The sequence below is a fragment of the Cetorhinus maximus genome, chromosome 9, assembly GCF_964194155.1.
Source record: "Cetorhinus maximus chromosome 9, sCetMax3.hap1.1, whole genome shotgun sequence".
Lineage (NCBI taxonomy): Eukaryota > Metazoa > Chordata > Chondrichthyes > Lamniformes > Cetorhinidae > Cetorhinus > Cetorhinus maximus.
Genome location: NC_135887.1, coordinates 35,520,868 through 35,539,864, shown reverse-complemented (window position 1 = coordinate 35,539,864; position 18,997 = coordinate 35,520,868). Strand labels below are relative to the sequence as shown.

Sequence of the window (18,997 nt, the reverse complement as noted above, 5' to 3'; positions counted from 1 at the left end):
GGATGTCTAGGGAGCACTGAGACATAGCGGCAGGGTTAGGAATGTTAAGAAGATGTAACTCTTTCGAGTACATTCACAGTTCTTGACTTTTTTTTTCCGGGAGTGGGACATGAACCCACAACCTTCTGATTCAAAGGTGAGGGTGCTATGAACTGAGCCACAGCTGACATTGCACAGCCTGGGCACAGGCGTTAATAACCTGTACTTAATGTTAATTTTATTAATAAACTCCCAAGGATGTCTCCTTGCCTATGGCTCCTTGTTCTGATGAGTAGTGTTTGTGTCACTCAGATGTGAAACCTTGGTCCCTGCACAAGATAAAGGCAGGTGTCTCAGCCCAGGTCCTCTTCCCTGTGCTTTGCGAAACCTTTCTAGCACACTGATGGTGCGCCTTCACAATCACTGATCACAACAGTAATGCGTGTACCTCGATGGTGCTTACCATTGCTGCCAGAATGTCCTGGGCCAGCAACACAGAGTTCTGTCATTCTCTCTGTGTGCTCTCAGCACCATTGAGGTACAGCTGGCCCCTCCATCATCAGCATCTGTGTCCGGTGACAGTGTGGCCCTGAAGGGTTCAGCTCACGAAGGATGCCATAGGACCAGGAGAAGTTAAAGTTTCCCAGCTGCATTTCCATGATATGACCCCACTCACAGAGCGGAAGTGAGCTGCCATCAGCCAGACAAGAGTCAGACATTCACATAAACCATGTGAGGATCTGTGGAGTGTCCCCACTGCATGTCGTCATCTTCCTCCTGGAATGTCGGGACTATGGGCATCCGCTGTGTCTCCATGACAGGAGCCTTATCACAGAGGGTATGTGCGCTGCCTTCACCCAGAAAGGAGTCAAATGTTCATAGATGCAATGTGAGGATCTATGGTGTCTCCTCACTGCATATCATCATCGTCCCCCATGAACCTAGCAGCTATGAGGAGCTTGAGAGATGCCTGCCTTGTTTGGCCAGTGCAATGGCCTCATCACCGTCATCCTCGCCTTCGAGGACCTCCTCATTCTCATCCCCGTCGATGTCCTCCTCATCGGGGGAGACCTCCAGCTCCTCCATCTCCTCTTCAGCCAGCTTCTCCCCCCCGTTTCAGCGCAAGGTTGTGAAGGGTGCAGCAGGTGACGACGATGTATGACACCCTCTGTGGGCTGTATTGCAGGGCTCCACCAGACCAGCCCAGGCACCAGAACGTCATTTTCAACATTCCAATGGTTTGCTCCACCAAAGTGCGAATTACAGCATAAGCCTCATTGTACCTTCGCTCTGCTGCAGTCTGAGGCCACCGCACAGATGTCATCAGCCACGTGCTCTGTAGGTAGCCCTTGTCCCTGAGGACCCAACCCTGCAGCTTCTGTGGACCCTGGAAGACGTCAGGGATCTGAGACCTACAGAGAATGGAGGAGTCTTGAGCACTCCCTGGGAACCATGCACAGACCTGCTGGATGTGTTTGTGGTGGTCACACACCAGCTGCACATTCAGTGAAAGGAAGCTCTTGCGGTTGACATAGTTGACCACTTGTTGCCATGGAGATCTGAGTGAGTGCAGTCTATGGCACCCTGCACCTGTGGAAAACCTGAGATCTGGGCAAATCCCAGCACTCTTGCATCCTGGCCTTTCTGATCCTGAGCGAAATGCTGTGCTCTCAGCTCAGGTGCAGGCATTCTCCTAACCTGCGTTGCAAGGCTGCACTGTTAGCTTAAACCATGGGGGACACTGGTCCAAACCAGGATGACGACATTGCAAGGGGCTGTGAGCGCCTCCACCAGTACCTGCTCCATGGCCAGCTTTAGCAAGGGGATTGTACAACATGCCCGGTCGTCCAATTGTCCTGCAGTCCATTAAAACACTCATTTGTTTGCAGTGTGTGCCCAAGGGGTGAAAGGCTCTGGAGCATTTGGTGGCACTTTGTTGCCTCTGCATTGCTCGAGTGGGCAGATAAGCTAGAGGCCCGATTCCAAGCATATCAATGTGGCTGGTCTGAACTTTCTCAGCTGCGCAGGAATCGTCATTTTTATGCAAGGTTTCCCTAATGCGTAGCCTCTTCCCTCCCCAAGCCTCCTACACCTCCCCTGGCACATACTTGCGCACTGCCATCAACTGCAGTGCAGCCCTTGCCCTGGCACCACATTGTCAGCCACCCGGGAAAATGCCACTTGCCTGTGCCCTTGCCTGAACGCGCGGTGCCTCAACTTTGAGGTCCAGCAGGTGACCCTTGCGAGAACTGCGCAATGTTACTGTGCACTCGCCTCCCAAGTTCCCCTCGAAGTGCAGCTCACCAGGTGCACACTTTATTAATGCTGTCGCTCAGACGATCCAGCGTTGGGAGCACAATTCCGGCAAGCTGGGCTTATAATAACATGCAGATGTATTGCAATGAAGTTACTGGTGTGCAGGAGCGGATGATTACAAACTGGTTTCACGGCAGCATGAAACCGATTTTTGGCCTTCCCACCATATTGTCCACTGACCCACGATGCCAGCGGGCACAGAAAATTCCGTGCTATATCACGGCAACCAAAGATATTTACAATGGCAATGGCTAACCCTATAATGACTTTTTTCATGCTTCTCAATGAGAAAAATTATTTTGATTTTTTTTTTTCCCTCCCTATCCTGAGAATTTTTCACTATAATAGTTTGTTATGTGACCTTTTGGGTGTGGCTGTATTCAAGAAATCAGAAAAATCTTGGAACAGTTCAATACACAACATTAATAAACCTGTGTAACATATTCATATATGTGAGGGTGAGGAGGTAAATATCTTTGTAAAATATTACAAACTTGATGTGAAAATGTGTACTGACAAGCCAATGCATTTTGGCCTTGCACATTTACTCAGGCAGTCTTTTGACGTAAGTAAATCCAGTTGGCTTCAACTGGTACAATTTTGAGTTCAAAGAATCATTGAAGCAGCCAAATGGCAGCTGACTCTACTTAATTCCAACTGGTTCCAGTTTGCCTGTCAATTTGTTCAATTGGTTCCAGTAAGATGCAAATCATTACAGTTGAAGTCATCTGGGCAACTGGTTTCTTATTGTAAGTGCCAGTTATTCCAATTGTACACAGCTGAACCAGTAAACAAGTCAACTGGTTCCAGTGAGATTCGCATGGTCCCAGTTAAATCCAGCTGGGCAAGTGGGGATAACAACTGAATTCCGGTTATAATCTCCAGTCCAGTTACAAGCAGTTGTGACTTGTTAGTTCCATTCAGATCAGCTGATTTTTTTTTAACCTCCTTTTCCACTCGAGCTCCTGGCGCTCTCGACCTTGTTGGTAAACAATCCCAGAACACATTGATCAGGAAGCTACTCTCAGTGCAGAATGGCCTAGCCGACTATCTTTGACTAAGATATGCAGCATTGACACAGCATAAAATGTGATTCTGCCCAAATTACAAGACCCCCCCCTTCATAGAATGGAAATGAATTTTTTTTTTGTGTATCTCCACGTATACTTTCTTTCCTTTGGGGAATAATGAGGAAGTGGTGGAAAGATTTTCAGCCCATTGAACCACGTCATAAATGTTCTTTCCATGGCCAGCAAGCCCCTTCACAATGGCCACTTTATGAATGCACCTTCCATGGCCATTAAGTTCCAGAGTGATACTTGAACCCGGAGCTTCTGGCACAGAGGTAGGAACACTACTACTGTGCCACGTTGTTCCATGCCAAGCGTTTAACTGAGGCCCCTGAAGAGCAATCTTAGCTTCCCAAAATACTGGGCCTTGCCCCAACTTCAAAGCCTCAGACTCAATTTCCAAAGATGCTGAATTTAGCGAGCTCGTTCCACTACTTCCCCTGAGCCAATAACTAGTTCTACTAAAAGATCACAACACTAACCTCTTCTCTCTCTTTAAATTCTGTGATTACAACACAGGGTCCTGATGATTGATTTTATGCTTTTGCAACCACTCATATGGATTAATTTACTACTTGTCCAATTCTGAGCACCACATTTCAGAAAGAATGTGAAAGCATTAGAGAGGGAAAAGATTCACGAGAATGGTTCCAACAATAAGGAACTTCAGCTACGTGAATATATTAGAGAAGCTGTGGCTGTTCTCCTTGGAGAAAAGAAGTTTAAGAGGAAATTTGATAAAGGTGTTCAACATCCAAACGGTCTGGACAGGGTAGACAGGGAGAAGTTGCTCCTGTTGATGGAAGGATCAAGAACTAGGGGGCACTAATTTAAGCAAGATTGGCAAAAAAAAAAAGCAACAGTGACGTATGACAAAACACTTTTTCACACAGCACCTGGTTGAGAGCTGAAATGTACTATCTGAGAGTGTGATGGAGGCAGATTCAGTCAAGGCCTTCAAAAAGAATTGGATAGTTACCTGAAGAGAAAAAGTTTGCATGACTATGGGGAAAAGGCAGGGAAATGGGACTAGGTGAGTTGCTCTTCCAGAGTGTTGGCAATGGGTCGCGTGGTCTCCTTCTGTGCTGTAACCATTCTATGATTCTATTCTGTAAATAAAACATCAAATCAGATATAGCTTTGGCAGGTAATACAAGAAAAAAATCATATGCACAAAAAATTAAAATCTTTCGTAAATCTTGATAGCATTTGCTTTAAAAAAAATAAGCATGGCTCCATGTTAAAGCTCTTGTGGTAATGCACATCCTTACCTTCACTATTTCCTCCTCCTTCATGTACTGGACCCCAACAGGGTGTTGACGACCATGGACTTCCATTGGATTAGTCTATGATTATGCTTAGCAAAATACTGCAGTGGTTTGACATTGCGTACGGTTGACCAAGAAACTTTCCCACTCTTACCACCTGCCATCAGGCGGATTTACAGGGTGATAATCAACCTGTTTGACCACTTTATGAATGCACCTTCCAAGGCCCCCAAGTCCCAGAGTGGAACTTGAACCCTGAGCTTCTGGCCCAGAGGTAGAGATGCTACCCACTGCGCCACAAGCCCTCCCTTCAATTGTTACTGAAACAATTTCCAAGAATTTCAATATTAAAACAAAATAGCTTTCAAATAACCATTCGAAGGCCAACGACAAAAAAACAATCAGACAAAACCAATACACAGTAAGAGCAGACTACTAACCCTCCCCCATCCCTTTTCTAGCTCACACGCACGCACACACGCACCACAATTAGCCTCTGTGCAGGTTTGAGGATAAATAACTGGCTCAGAGTTTAGGGTTATGGATTATCAGGATCATTTTACATGATAAGAAAATTGAGTTCTGCAGTTTACTTCTTAAGACAAGATATGCATTCAAAGGAATATTTTAGATACAAAGTTAAGGCTAACAATCTGGGTTCTAGGACTGAAGATCAATTTTTGAGATACAAGATTTAGCATCCTGCTGAAATACTAAACATAAAAGTGAGCAGGACTGGACAGGGGACAGACCAGCTGTAAACTGGATTGCCCTATATATAAGCAGACAAACGGGGAGGTAGTGGCGGGGGGGATGATGGCATAGTGATATTCTCCCTGGACCCAGAATAATGCTCTGGGAACCCAGGGTCAAATCCTGCAGATGGTGAATTCAATTTGAATCTAATAAAATAACTGCAATTAAAAGTCTAATAATGATCATGAAACGATTGTCGATTGTTGTAAGTTCACTAATATCCTTTAGGGAAGGAAGTCTGCTCTCCTGACCTGGTCTGGCCTACATGTGACCCCAGACCCACAGCAATGTGGTTGACTCTTAAATGCCTTCTGAAATGGCCCAGCAAGCCATTCAGCTGTATCAAACCGCTACAAAGTCTCAAAAAAGGAATGAAACTGGAAGGCCCACCCGGCATCGACCTAGGCACCAGAAACAACAATGGCAAACTCAGCACTGTCGACCCTGCAAAGCCCTCTTTACTAACATCTGGGGGCTAGTGCCAAAATTGGGAGAGCTGTCTCACAGACTAGTCAAGCAACAGCCTGGCATAGTTACCCTCACGGAATCATAACTTATAGATCATGTCCCAGACACCAGCATCACAATCCCTGGGTATGTCCTGACCCACCAATAGGACAGAACCAGCAGAGGTGGTGGCACAGTGGTATACAGTCGGGAGGGAGTTGCCCTGGGAATACTCAACATCGACACTGGACCCCATGAAGTCTCATGGCATCAGGTCAAACATGGGAAAAGAAACCTCTGCTGATTACCACATACCGCCCTCCCTCAGCTGATGAATCAGTGCCCCTCCATGTTGAACATCACTTGGAGGAAGCACTAAGGGTGGCAAGGGCACAGAATGTACTCTGGGTAGGGGACTTCAAAGTTCATCACCAAGAGTGGCTCGGTAGCACCAGTACAAACCAAGCTGGCCGAGTCCTGCTAGACTGGGTCTGCAGCAGGTGGTAAGGGAAACAACAAGAGGGAAAAACATACTTGACCTCATCCTCACCAACCTGCCTGCCACAGATGCACCTGTCCATATCTGTATCGGTGGGAGTGACAACCACACAGTCCTTGTGGAGATGAAGTCCCGCCTTCACATTGAGGATACCCTCCATCATGTTGTGTGGCACTACCGCCATGCTAAGTGGGATAGATTTTGAACAAATCTAGCAACTCAAGACTGGGCATCCATGAGGTGCTGTGGGCCATCAGCAGCAGCAGAGTTGTACTAGAATATAATCTGTAACCTCATGGCTCGGCATATCCCCCACTCTACCATTACCATGGATCAAGTCTGGATCAATGAAGAGTGCGGGAGGACTTGCCAGGAGCAGCACCAGGCATACCTAAAAAAGAGGTGTCAACCTGTTGAAACTATAACACAGGACTACTTGCGTGCCAAACAGTGTAAGCAGCAAGTGATAGACAGAGCTAAGCAATTCCACAACCAACAGATCAGATCTAAACTCTGCAGTCCTGCCACATCCAGTCATGAATGGTGGTGGACAATTAAACAACTTACTGTAGGAGGAGGCTCCACAAATATCCCCATCCTCAATGATGGGGGAGCCCAGCACATCAGTGCAAAAGATAAGGCTGAAGCATTCACAACTATCTTCAGCCAGGAGTGCCGAGTGGGTGAACCATCTCAGCGTCCTCCGGAGGTCCCCAACATCACAGGTACCAGTCTTCAGCCAATTCGATTCACTCCGTGTGATATCAAGAAACGGCTGAAGGCACTGGATACTACAAAGGCTATGGGGCCTGACAATATTCCAACAACAGTACTGAAGACTTGTGCTCCAGAACTTGCCGCGCACCTAGCCAAGCTGCTCCAGTAACAGCTACAACACTGGCATCTACCCGGCTATGTGAAAAATTGCCCAGGTATGTCCTGTACACAAAAAGCAGGACAAATTCAACCCGGCCAATTATCGCCCCATCAGTCTACTCTCGCTCATCAGTAAAGTGATGGAAGGGGTAATCGACAGTGTTATCAAGTGGCACTTGCTTAGCAATAACCTGCTTATTGATGCCCAGTTTGGGTTCCGCCACTTAGCTCCTGACCTCATTACAGTTTTGGTTCAAACATGGACAAAAGAATTGAACTCCCGAGGTGAGGTGAGAGTAACTGCCCTTGACATCAAGGCCACATTTGAGCGAGTGTGGTATCAAGGTGCCCTAGCAAAACTGGAGTCGATGGGAATTGGGGGAAAACGCTCCACTGGTTGGATTCATACATAGCACAAAGGAAGACGGTTGTGGCTGTTGAAGGTCAGTCATCTCAACTCCATGACGTCACTGTAGGAGTTCCTCAGAGTAGTGTCCTCGGCCCAGCCATCTTCAGCTGTTTCATCAATGACCTTCCTTCCATCATAAGGTCAGAAGTGGGGGATGTTCACTGATGATTGCACAATTTTCAGCACCATTCACGACTCCTCAGATACTGAAGCAGTCCATGTCCAAATGCAGCAAGACATAGACAATATCCAGGCTTGGGTTGACAAGTGGCAAGTAATATTTGTGCCACACAAGTGCCGGGGAATGACCATCTCTCCCTTGACATTCAATGGCATTACCATCACTGACTCCCCCACTACCAACATCCTGAGGGTTACCATTGACCAGAAACTGAAGGCAGAGATTTTAAAAAGAGGGAGCTGGACTAGGGGCTGAAAGCAGCGTGAGGATAGCGCAATTGTTCCGGGGAGACTCTGGGCTGAAAGCGGCGTGAGGGCATCATGATTCAAAAAATGACATGATGCAGGGGAGGCAGCTGATTGGTAAGTAGGGTCAGGTGAATACTTTTATTTCTACTTTTTCTGCTAATTAAACTACTGCAGTCCATTAGCTTAAACAAAATAAGGTGAGGAATTTGGACTGTAGTGGGAGTGTTTGGAGTGGAATAAGGCTCCTAGCTTAATTAGTATTCTTTAAAGGGAGCCACTAATGAGCTTAATCTAAAGGGAAGTCTTGGCAGCAGAGCTCATACCCGTAAAATGCTCCTCCTGCGCTATGTGGGAAGTCATGGACACTTCCAGTGTCCCTGGTGACCATGGGTGCAGGAAGTGTGCCCAGCTGTAGCTACTGGCTAACCGCATTTCGTAGCTGAAGCTGTGGGTGGATTGGCTGTAGAGCATCTGCGATGCTAAGATTATTAAGGACAGCACATTCAGTGAGGTGGTCACACTGCAGGTAAAGACTGAACAGGCAGAAAGGGGATGGGTGACCACCTGGCAGAGTAGAGGAAGACAGGTAGCACAGGATTCCCCTGTGGCTGTTCCCCTCTCTAACAGCCAGTGGTCATAGTACATATTGGTACCAACGACATAGGTTAAAAAAGGAATGAGGTCCTACAAGCTGAATATAGGGAGTTAGAGCGTAAATTAAAAAGTACAACCTCAAAAGTAGTAATCTCAGGATTACTACCAGTGCCAAGTGCTAGTAAGAGTAGAAATAACAGGATATATCAGGTGAATATGTGATTGAAGAAATGGTGTAGGGGGGAGGGATTCAGATTCCTGGGACATTGGGACTGGTTCTGGGGAAGGTGGGACCAGTACAAACAGGACGGGTTGCATCGGGACAGGACCGGGACCAATGTCCTTGGGAGGCGGGGGGTGGGGGGGTGGGGGTGTGAGGGGTGGTGGGTGGTGTTTGCTAGTGCGGTCGGGGAGGGTTTAAACTAGAATGGCAGGGGGATGGGAACCTGAGCAGGGAGACAGGGGTGGGGGAAACAAGGATAGAAACAAAGGACAGCAAAGTAAGAAGCAAAAGTGGAAGGCAGAAAAAAGCAAGGGCATAAAACAAATGGAGTCATAGTGCAAAATTAAGCTAACAAGGTTAAAAAGCCAAGTCTAAAAGCATTGTATTTTAATGCACAGAGCATTCAAAATAGGGTAGATTGATTAACAGTGCAAATAGATATAAACGGTTATGATATAGTTGCAATTACGGAGACATGGCTGCAGGGTGACCAAGGATGGGAACTGAACATCCAGGGTATTCAATATTTAGGAAGGACAGACAAATAGGGAAAGGAGGTGGGATATCATTGTTAGTAAAGGAGGAAATCAATGCAGTAGTGAGGAAGGATATCGGCTCAGAAAATCATGGGGAATCTGGGTGGAGATAAGAAACACCAAGCGGCAGAAAACATTGGTGGGGGTTGTCTATAGGCCCCCAAACAGTAATGGCGATGTAAGGGAAGACATTAAGCAGGAAATTAGAGGCGCATGCATTAAGGGTACAACTGTAATCATGGGTGACTTTAATCTACATATAGATTGGACAAACCAAGCTAGCAATAATACTGTGGAGGAGGATTTCCTGGAGTGTGTGCATGATGGTTTTTTAGACCAATATGTTGAGGAACCAACTAGAGAGCAGGCTATTCTAGACTGCATATTGTGCAATGAGAAAGGATTAATTAACAATCTTGTTATGCGGGGTCCCTTGGAGAAGAATGACCATAAAATGACAGAATTGTTCATTAGGGTGGAGAGTGAAGAGGTTGAATCCGAAACCAGGGCCCTGAATCTAAATAAAGGGAACTACGAGGAGATGAGGCGTGAGTTGGCAATGATGGATTGAGGAACCTTACTGAAAGGTTTGAAAGTGGATAGGCAATGGCTAATATTTAAGGAACGCATGCATGAATTGCAACAATTATTCATTCCTGTCTGGCGCAAAAATAAAACAGGAAAGGTGGCTCAACCATGGCTTACAAAAGAAATTAGGGATAGTATTAGATCCAAAGAGGAGACATATAAAATATCCAGAAAAAAGCAGCAAGCCTGAGCATTGGGAATAAGAACATAAAAACTGACCATAAAAGCTTCTATAAATGTGTGAAGAGAAAAAGATTAGCGAAGACAAATGTAGGTCCCTTACAGTCAGAAACGGGGAAAATTATAATGGGGAACAAAGAAATGGTAGAAGAATTGAACACATATTTTGGTTCTATCTTCACAAAAGAGGACACATATAATTTCCCAAAAATGTTAGGGAACCAAGGGTTTAGTGAGAGGGAGGAATTGAAGAAAATCAGCATTAGTCAAAAAAATGGTGCTAAAGAAATTAATGGGGTTAAAGGCTGAAAAATCCCTAGGACCTGATAACCTATATCCCAAAGTACTAAAGGAAGTGGCCCTGGAAATATTGGATGCATTGGTGGTCATCTTCCAAAATTCTATTGATTCTGGAGCAGTTCCTACAGATTGGAGGGTGGCAGATGTAACCCCACTATTTAAAAAAGGAGGGAGAGAAAAACGGAGAATTATAGACCAGTTAGCCTAACATAAGTAGTGGGGAAAATGCTAGTCTATTATAAAAGACGTGGTAACAAAACACTTGGAAAGCATTAACGAGATTAGATAAAGTCAGCATGGGTTTATGAAAGAGAAATCATGATTAATCTACTGGAGTTTTTTGAGGATGTAACTAGTAGAATAAATAAGGGAGAAAGAAGGCTTTTGATAAGGTCCCACAGGATCAGTGCTTAGGCCCCAGCTATTCACAATATAGATAAATGACTTTGATGAGGGAGCCGAATGCAATAGTTCAAAGTTTGCTGACAACACAAAACTGGGCGGGGCTGTGAGGAGGATGCAAGGAGGCTTCAGGGTGATTTATTCAAGTTGTGTGTGTGGGCAAACACATGGCAAGATGCAGTATAACATGGATAAATGTGAAGTTATACACCAGTGTGAAAAACAGAAAGGCAGAGTATTATTTAAATGGTGATATATTGGGAAATGTGGATGTACAAAGGGATCTGGGTGTCCTTGTACACCAGTCAATGAAAGTAAATAGGCAGGTGCAGCAAACAATTAGGAAGGCAAATGGTATGTTGGCCTTCATTGCAAGAGGATTTGAGTTCAGAAGCAAGAATGTCTCACTGCAGTTATACAGGGCCTTGGTGAGACCACACCTGGAGTATTGCATGCAGTTTTGGTCTCCCTGCCTAAGAAAGGATATATTTGCCATAGAGGGAGTGCAGCGAAGGTTCACTAGGCTGATACCGGGGATGGCAGGACTGTCGTATGAAGAGAGATTGGTTTGACTGGTCCTGTACTCACTAGAGTTTAGAAGAATGAGAAGGGACCTAATTGAAATGTATAAAATTCTAACAGGGCTAAACAGACTGGATGCAGGGAGGATGTTTCCCCTGGTTGGGGAGTATAGAACCAGGGGCCACAGTCTCAAGATACGAGACAAGCCATTTAGGACTGAGATGAGGAAAAATTTCTTCACTCAGAGGTGGTCAATTTGTGGAATTCTCTACCACAGAAGGCTGTGGAGGCCGGGTCACATTGTATTCAAGAAAGAAATTGATACATTTTTGGATATTAGGGGCATCAAGAGGTATGGAGAAAAAGCGGGAATATGGCGTTGAGATAGAGGATCATATTGAATGGTCAAGCAGGCTTGAAGGGCCAAATTTCCTACTCCCGCTCCTAGTTTCTATGTTTCTATGAACTGGACTAGCCATATAAATACTGTGACTACAAGAGCAGATCAGAGGGTAGGAATCCTGCAATGAGTAACTCATCTCCTGACTCTCCAAAGCCTGTTTCACCATCTACAAGGCACAAGTCAGGAGTGTGATGGCATAATCTCCACTTGCCTGGATGATTGCAACTCCCTCAACACTCAAGAAGCTTGACACCATCCAGGACAAAGCAGTCCGCTTGATTGACACCACATCCACAAACATTCACTCCCTCCATCACTGACGCACAGTGACAGCAGTGTGTACCATCTGCAAGATGCACTGCAGGAATTCACCAAGGCTCCTTAGACAGCACCTTCCAAACCCACAACCACTACCATCTAGAAGAACAAGGGCAGCAGATAGATGGGAACACCACCACCTGGAAGTTCCCCTCTAAGTCACTCACCATCCTGACTTGGAAATATATCATCGTTCCTTCACAGTTGCTGGGTCAAAATCCTGGAGCTCCCTCCCTAACAGCACTGTGTGTACCCACACCACATGAACTGCGGTGGTTCAAGAAGGCAGCTCACCACCACCTTCTCATGGGCATCTAGAGATGGGCAGTAAATGCTGGTATAGCCAACGAATCCCACATCCCAGGAATAAAAAAAAATGGCCACCCTATTTGACGTATATTACAATGTAGTGAAATAATGTGGACTTAAATCAGTGATATGAATAATATGTCCTTTCCATGTTTGAAGCACTGCTGCAGGTATTACTCATTTAGTAGTAACTAGTTCCAGCGGTGATGCTATAGCACATTACTGGAAAAGTCACTCCACATTTCCCACAAGAATTTTGTTACACCAGTTAGAAGAAAGATCATCGGACCCAGGAGTGTTTGAACTATGACCCTTGAACCATGACAGTGAAGTGCACAATGCCCAGGCAATTCAGTTCTTCGTGCTTATTTTTCTTATTTGCAATTTTGTTTCCTCGGAAACATAGGATTAAGAGTAAGCCATGAAGCTCCTCGAGCCTGTATTCCACCATTCAATTAGGCTGTAGCTGATCTGTATCTCAGCTATGCCTTTGTTCCATATCCCTTGATATTCTTACCTAACGAAAGTGCAGCTTAAAAATCCTTTGTATAAAAAAAGTGCTTCCTGATTTCACTTCTAAATGACCTAGCTCTAAGGTTAAGATTTTGGGTGGAATTGTCCGAGATTTGCACTAAGTGCGGTAGCGGGCGGGTGCAACAACATTGTACCCGTCGGCCACGATGGCGGGTTTTCGCGCTGTATCGTCCCAAACCCGTCGCATTATTTATGCATTCTTGGGAAACACGCTGTTTCTATGGTGGGCGGCCTCTCATTCGCCCGCCACAACATCACCTCGCTGCTTCATCATGCAAGGCACCACATTTAAAGTATAGCTTCGCTCAGTACTTCCAGCCTAGGACTGCAGTAAAGAAGATATGGTCCCAAAAGGCAAGAGGACTGCAGCCCTCGAGCACCTTTTGGATGCCGTGGAGGCCCCCTGTGATGTTCTCTACCTCCACTCTGGCCGCAGGAGGGGCAGCTACGTTATCGTTCCGGCTTGGTAGCCGATGGCAGTGGTGATCAGTGGCAATGCAGCACAGAAGAGGTTCGCCATCCAATGCAGAAAGAGGATGAATGATCTCATCCGTGCAGCCAGGGTATAGCAACCATCTCATCACTCTAAACTCACACACTCAAGCCCATCACACATTCACTGGCATCTCACTCACTGCCAGCTCAAGGGACATCACCAGCCATTCTCACACACTTACCCTCACATCTCCATCTGGCCTCATCTCCTCTGGAGACTGCCTCCTCAGCCCCCACCATCTTAAGGTCACTTGCACAAATCAACATGCGCCCCCACACACACCCTGGGATACCCTCTTTCCCCAGTACAGCTCTCGTTCTGCAGCCTCCTCTCTTGCCTAAGGCCCCTTCTCCCCATTCCCCAAGCAAGTCCTAGCCCAGCAACCATTGAAAAGCCACCCACATATGCCTGAGCTGGTAGGCAGAGACCTGCCCGTGAGCTCCCCTAAAAGTGATGCGGTGCTGTCTGTGAAACCTGACGCTGCTAACTGTGAGTGCTGACCAAAGCAAGGTAGGCAAACAAACCTTGAAGTCCCGAGCGAAGTGCAGCCCACCCAGTGCAAACCTTATATATGCTGTTGTGAAACAAGTCGGTGTGTTTTCCCGCCGACGTGGGTGGATGATCCGGGTGGGGTGGTGGGGTTGGCGCGAGGGGATGAGTCTGGCAGGCTGGCCTGATAATGATATGTTGATGTATTACAATGAGGTTCCCGACGTTCGATGGCAGGGAACGCAGCCCGTCACTGGCGAGCAGAGCAGATGATCGCAAACTGGCTTCACAACGTTGTGAAACCAATTTTTGGCCTTCTCGGCCATTTAGTCCTCTCATGCCACCGAACACGCCCGACACCGGTGGGCAAGGAAAATCCCAGCCTATATTTCCCCCACTAGAGTTAAATAGTTTTTTTTAACTTTAATACATTCCATATAACAGTGCTTTCTGCAAACTTGGATATCCAACTCTCTATTCTTTCATCCAAATTATCAATACATTTGGACAAAAACTAAACCCCACGACAGACCCCAGGGGAATATCACTGATCACATTCCTACTCTCTGTCTCCTCCCTGTCCACCAGTTATGTCACAAGGTTATATCCAATTCTGGGCGCTCTCACTTTTGCTAAGAATCGCTTGTACAGAATCTTATCAAATACCTTCTGGAATAGTTAACATTTTGTTCGCCTGGAAGTCTGTAAGGGTTGTGCTTAGCACATGATGCCTCATTAGTGGCAAATTACTAACTCAGTACACCATGATATATTGGTATCAACAGCTTAAGATGTACACATCTTATTGAATTTAAATTTAATATATGGCACTTAATACTCCATGGGTCAAACCGAAAATCCATGAAAGCAAAAAGTTTGGACAATCTCATCAATATAGTGATAGGTTTCAGTTCTAATGTAGATCTAAATAATTCTTACCAAATATCAATAACCTGACCTGAGCCTTTCTTGTAATTGCTTGGTTTTGAAGGTTACGGCCGTTGGATGTGGAATTTATGAAAGCTGTGCATGCCAAGGTGAACATTGTGCCACTGCTTGCCAAGGCCGACACGCTGACTCCTGCAGAGGTTTCCAAAATGAAATCAAAGGTAAATGGATTGTTTATGTCAGTCACAACAGCGCAGGCAAAAATCGACAGCTCACATTGCTCTTGATTCTGAAGGTCGTTTATTCCACTGTTTGGTGGGAATAAATGGGAAAACGTTAGAATTCTATCTGACCAACAAGTTAGTACTCTGAGGGAAGATGTACTCTGGCCATTCAGCAGCAGTATCATAAATACGATTTTCAAGTGTCATCTTAGCTCAGTTTGTAGTGCTTTCACTTCTGAATCGAAAGATAGGGTTCAGGCTAGGGCTGCCAACTCTGGTTGCACATATTCTTGGAAAGTTGATCACATGACATTTGACATCCCAAGGTGCTTCACAGGAGCATTATAAAGCAAAATTAGACAGTGAGTCACAAGTAATATTAAGGCAGATGACCAAAAGCTTGGTAGGTTTTAAGGAGACTCTTAAAGGAAGTAAGCAAGGTAGGGAATCAGAGGGGTTCTGAATTCCAGAGCTTAGCATCCAGGCATTGAAGGCATGGCCACCAATGTTGGAGCGATCCAAATCAAGGATGCTCAAGAGACCAGAATTAGATGAATGCAGATATCTCGGAGGGTTGTAGGGCTGGAGGGAATTACAGAAATGGGAAGGGGACAAAGCCATGGAGGAATTTGAAAACAAAGATGAGAATTTTAAAATCAAAGTTTGCTTGATCAGAAGCCAATGTAGGTCAGCGAGTACAGGAGTGATAGGTGAAAGGGACTTGGTGTGAGTAAGGGCATAAGCAGCAGAATTTTACATGACCTTAAGTTTACAAAGTGTAGAATGTGAGAGGTCAACCAGGAGAGTATTGGAATAGCCAAGTTTAGAGGTAGTGGCATGCATGCGACTTTCAGCAACAGATGAGCTGAGACAGCAGTGATTTGTTATATAAAGTTTTCCCAGCAATGCCCTATAAGTCTGAAAAGTTCCTACACAAATTTTAGCCTTGTGTTTTCCTTTTCAGATGCTGACTTACTTGTGCATTTTGGTCACTTTCTGTTTTATTGGATCATAGGACAGTAAAGCACAAAAGGAAGCCATTCTGTATCGAACTGTACCAGTTCTTTTGAAGGGCAATCAAATTTGTCCCACCCAACCCCAGTCTTTCCCCATATCCCAGCAGTTTTATCTCCTTCAAGTATTTGTCCAATTTCCTTTTTAAAGGTACTAATAAATCTCTTTCTATCACCCTATCAGGCAGTGCATTCCAAATCCTAACCATTCGTTACCCTCATGTTGCCTCTGGTTCTTTGCTAATCACCTTAAATCTATGCCCTCTGGTTATTGACCCTTCAGCCTTTGGAAATAATTTATCTTTATTAGCTTTATCTAAATCCTTCATAATTTTGAACACCTTTATCAAATCTCCTCTTAGAGCTGTTCTCCATACAGTACACAACTATCAGATTTCCAACATTTGCTGTTTTGCTGCTGGTGGTTTTGATTCTCCTTGGTGTGTCAGAGATTGGTCAGTCATGACGTCAATCTCACAGCTGCCCATCTTGTCACCATCCACAGCCTCAATGCTGTTCGAGTCATCATGGGCTTCATACCCACTGCCAAAAAGCTATAAAGCAGATTCACTTTTGGCAGATTAAACATCTAGAACTAGAGCACAGAATAACCTCAAAAACTTGCCACGTTCCATTTATTCTGAAGCTTATTCATAGTTACAACTGTCATTTAGGTTCCACGGTGGCTTGAAGTTTTTAAATAAGTTGAGAAATGTGGCGGAGTTTACAATAGGGTCATAGAGTAGTCTTGATTTGGCCTTGTGATAAGATTTGAGAGGCATACAGTGTTTAAGCTGATTTTCCCTCTTCAACCAAACATAAGTTCTCTTATCAGGCCCCACAAATACTGATGTAAATCGAGAGTGGAGGGATGGGTTTTATAAATGGAAGCATAGAAGACAAACATCAGGAAGTTATGCTAAACATTTACCAAGTTATTAGTTTGACCCCAACTGGAGTATTGTGTCCAATTCTCAGCACCAGACTTAAGGAACAACAGGAAGGTTTTGGACAGGGTACAGTTCCAGGAATGAGAGATTACAGGGTAGACTGGAGAAGCTGAAGTTGTTCTCCTTAGAACAGAATAGGCTAGAGGAAGATTTATTAGAGATGTTTACACTCATCAAGGGTTTAGATAGAGTAAGCAAAGAGAAGCTGTTTCTAATGGCTGAAGGGTCAATAACCAGAGAGGTCAGATTTAAGGTGCTTTTAAAAAACTGTTTTTAATTATGTCAGGGATCTGGTCATACTCCACATCTGCTGGATCAGTTGGGACACCTCTGATGACAAACCTGCAGTACCTATATGCTGGGTCATAATGAAGGCCTGGGTCATAGGGAGTCTAACGTTCAGAGAGCCCCTACCCTCAACTCAACCCCCCCCAACCCCTCACTATATAATTACACTGGCAATATGCCAAATGGCCATGGATTTTCAAGGTCAATATCCTTTGTAAACGACAATGTTCCCCATGGTTTGTACAGACTGATCTATTTTGTTAGAACTTTGGCACAGATTTATAGGTGGACCAGCTTAGAAAGCTAGGGCAATCAAAAGGAAATCTGGCAAAACTCAGAAACATGACAGCAGCAAAGTCACAAAGAAAATGAAAAGCAAGTGCTTGTGCTCCGGGGGTCTTTTAACCCACCAATGGATGACAATTTGATAAAAATGTGCTGTCCGCCTGCCTGTTTTGCCCATGTGACGAGCACAAAATCTTGGTCAATAGGCATTTTAATGGCTTTAATTGGCCCTTTAATTGTCGGCAGGCACGGCTCCAATGCCTACTGACCTCAATATTGCACACGTGCGCAATGACGTCGGAGGACAAGCCCAACGTCACTTTGCACAGTTTTATGTGTATTCAGGTTGGGCACGCGCCCGATCTTGGAACGTAAAACTCAGGCCTATATTTTTCGCGTCAGCCCTCACCATTATTCCTTCCTCAACAGCCACTATCAAATTTGATCAGCTGGCCTTGCACCTCATTGTGCGTGGAATCAAATCAATTGCCACATGCACCTCTAAACAACTGCAACAGTACTTCAAAATAAATCATTGTAGGTGAAGCATGTTGCTGCAATATGATATAATTGGATATAAATACAGGTCTTGTGAAGTTTTCCTCTGTTCCATATTTTGTGCCATGAGAAATTGCCGCATACACATTTACAATGTTGCTACATGAAAAGGTTAAAAATTACTGTCACGGAGACTTAAAAATAAAGTGTTAACATTGCCATTAAAACAGAGGATAGAGAATAGTAAATGAAACCTTAGCTTTTATACAGTAAAATAACTCAGTGATTTTCAGTCAACAATAACCAGTGGAGCCTCACCCTCAATATGAAATATAAGCAAACTAACAACTGCCAGGATTCTGGTAGCACCCTCTTTATTGAAAATGTCAACCCCATGCTTTCCAATTTACTTCAAGCTTCTTGTGGTTGATCTTTTAGGGTCCTAATACAGTCAGAAAACAAACACTTGTGTGAATTTTTCTACTTATCACGAGTTAACATGCCATTGCTGAGGATTGGACTGCTTTCAATTGCAGGCAATGAATATCAGCATCAAGCACTCCAAGGGCAGTTGTGGCATGATTAGATACCAAATAAAGGTCCCTTTAGACTGACTGACAGATTCAATTCCAAACTGTCAGCACAATGTTCTAGTTCCCGTAATAATCATGCCGTGGTTTCACTGAGCAAGATTACTAATTACTGCTAAATTGTTTTACATTACCATGGAAATATTTCCCTCACCAACCTTACACTGTACGAAGAATGAAGCTCACTGGGTTTGCTTATAAGTGAGCTATCCAGTCATTACATACCTAAACCCTGTCAACAAATGGCGGAGAAAATCCATTCATCCCTAAATCCAAAGCTTGGGGCTGATCAAGGCTTATTGAGATGACTGGATTGGA

The 18,997-nt window shown here is 44.8% G+C and overlaps 1 protein-coding gene across 1 annotated transcript in view; it reads left to right on the top strand.

The window, feature by feature from the left end:
• LOC144684558 (septin-5-like) overlaps positions 1-18,997 on the top strand; it is an 89,027-nt gene that overhangs the window by 30,402 nt on the left and 39,628 nt on the right. Inside the window, exon 7 of the mRNA XM_078548476.1 lies at positions 14,935-15,052. Within this exon, the coding sequence (XP_078404602.1) occupies positions 14,935-15,052 (118 nt within the window). The remainder of the gene's footprint in view (positions 1-14,934; positions 15,053-18,997) is intronic.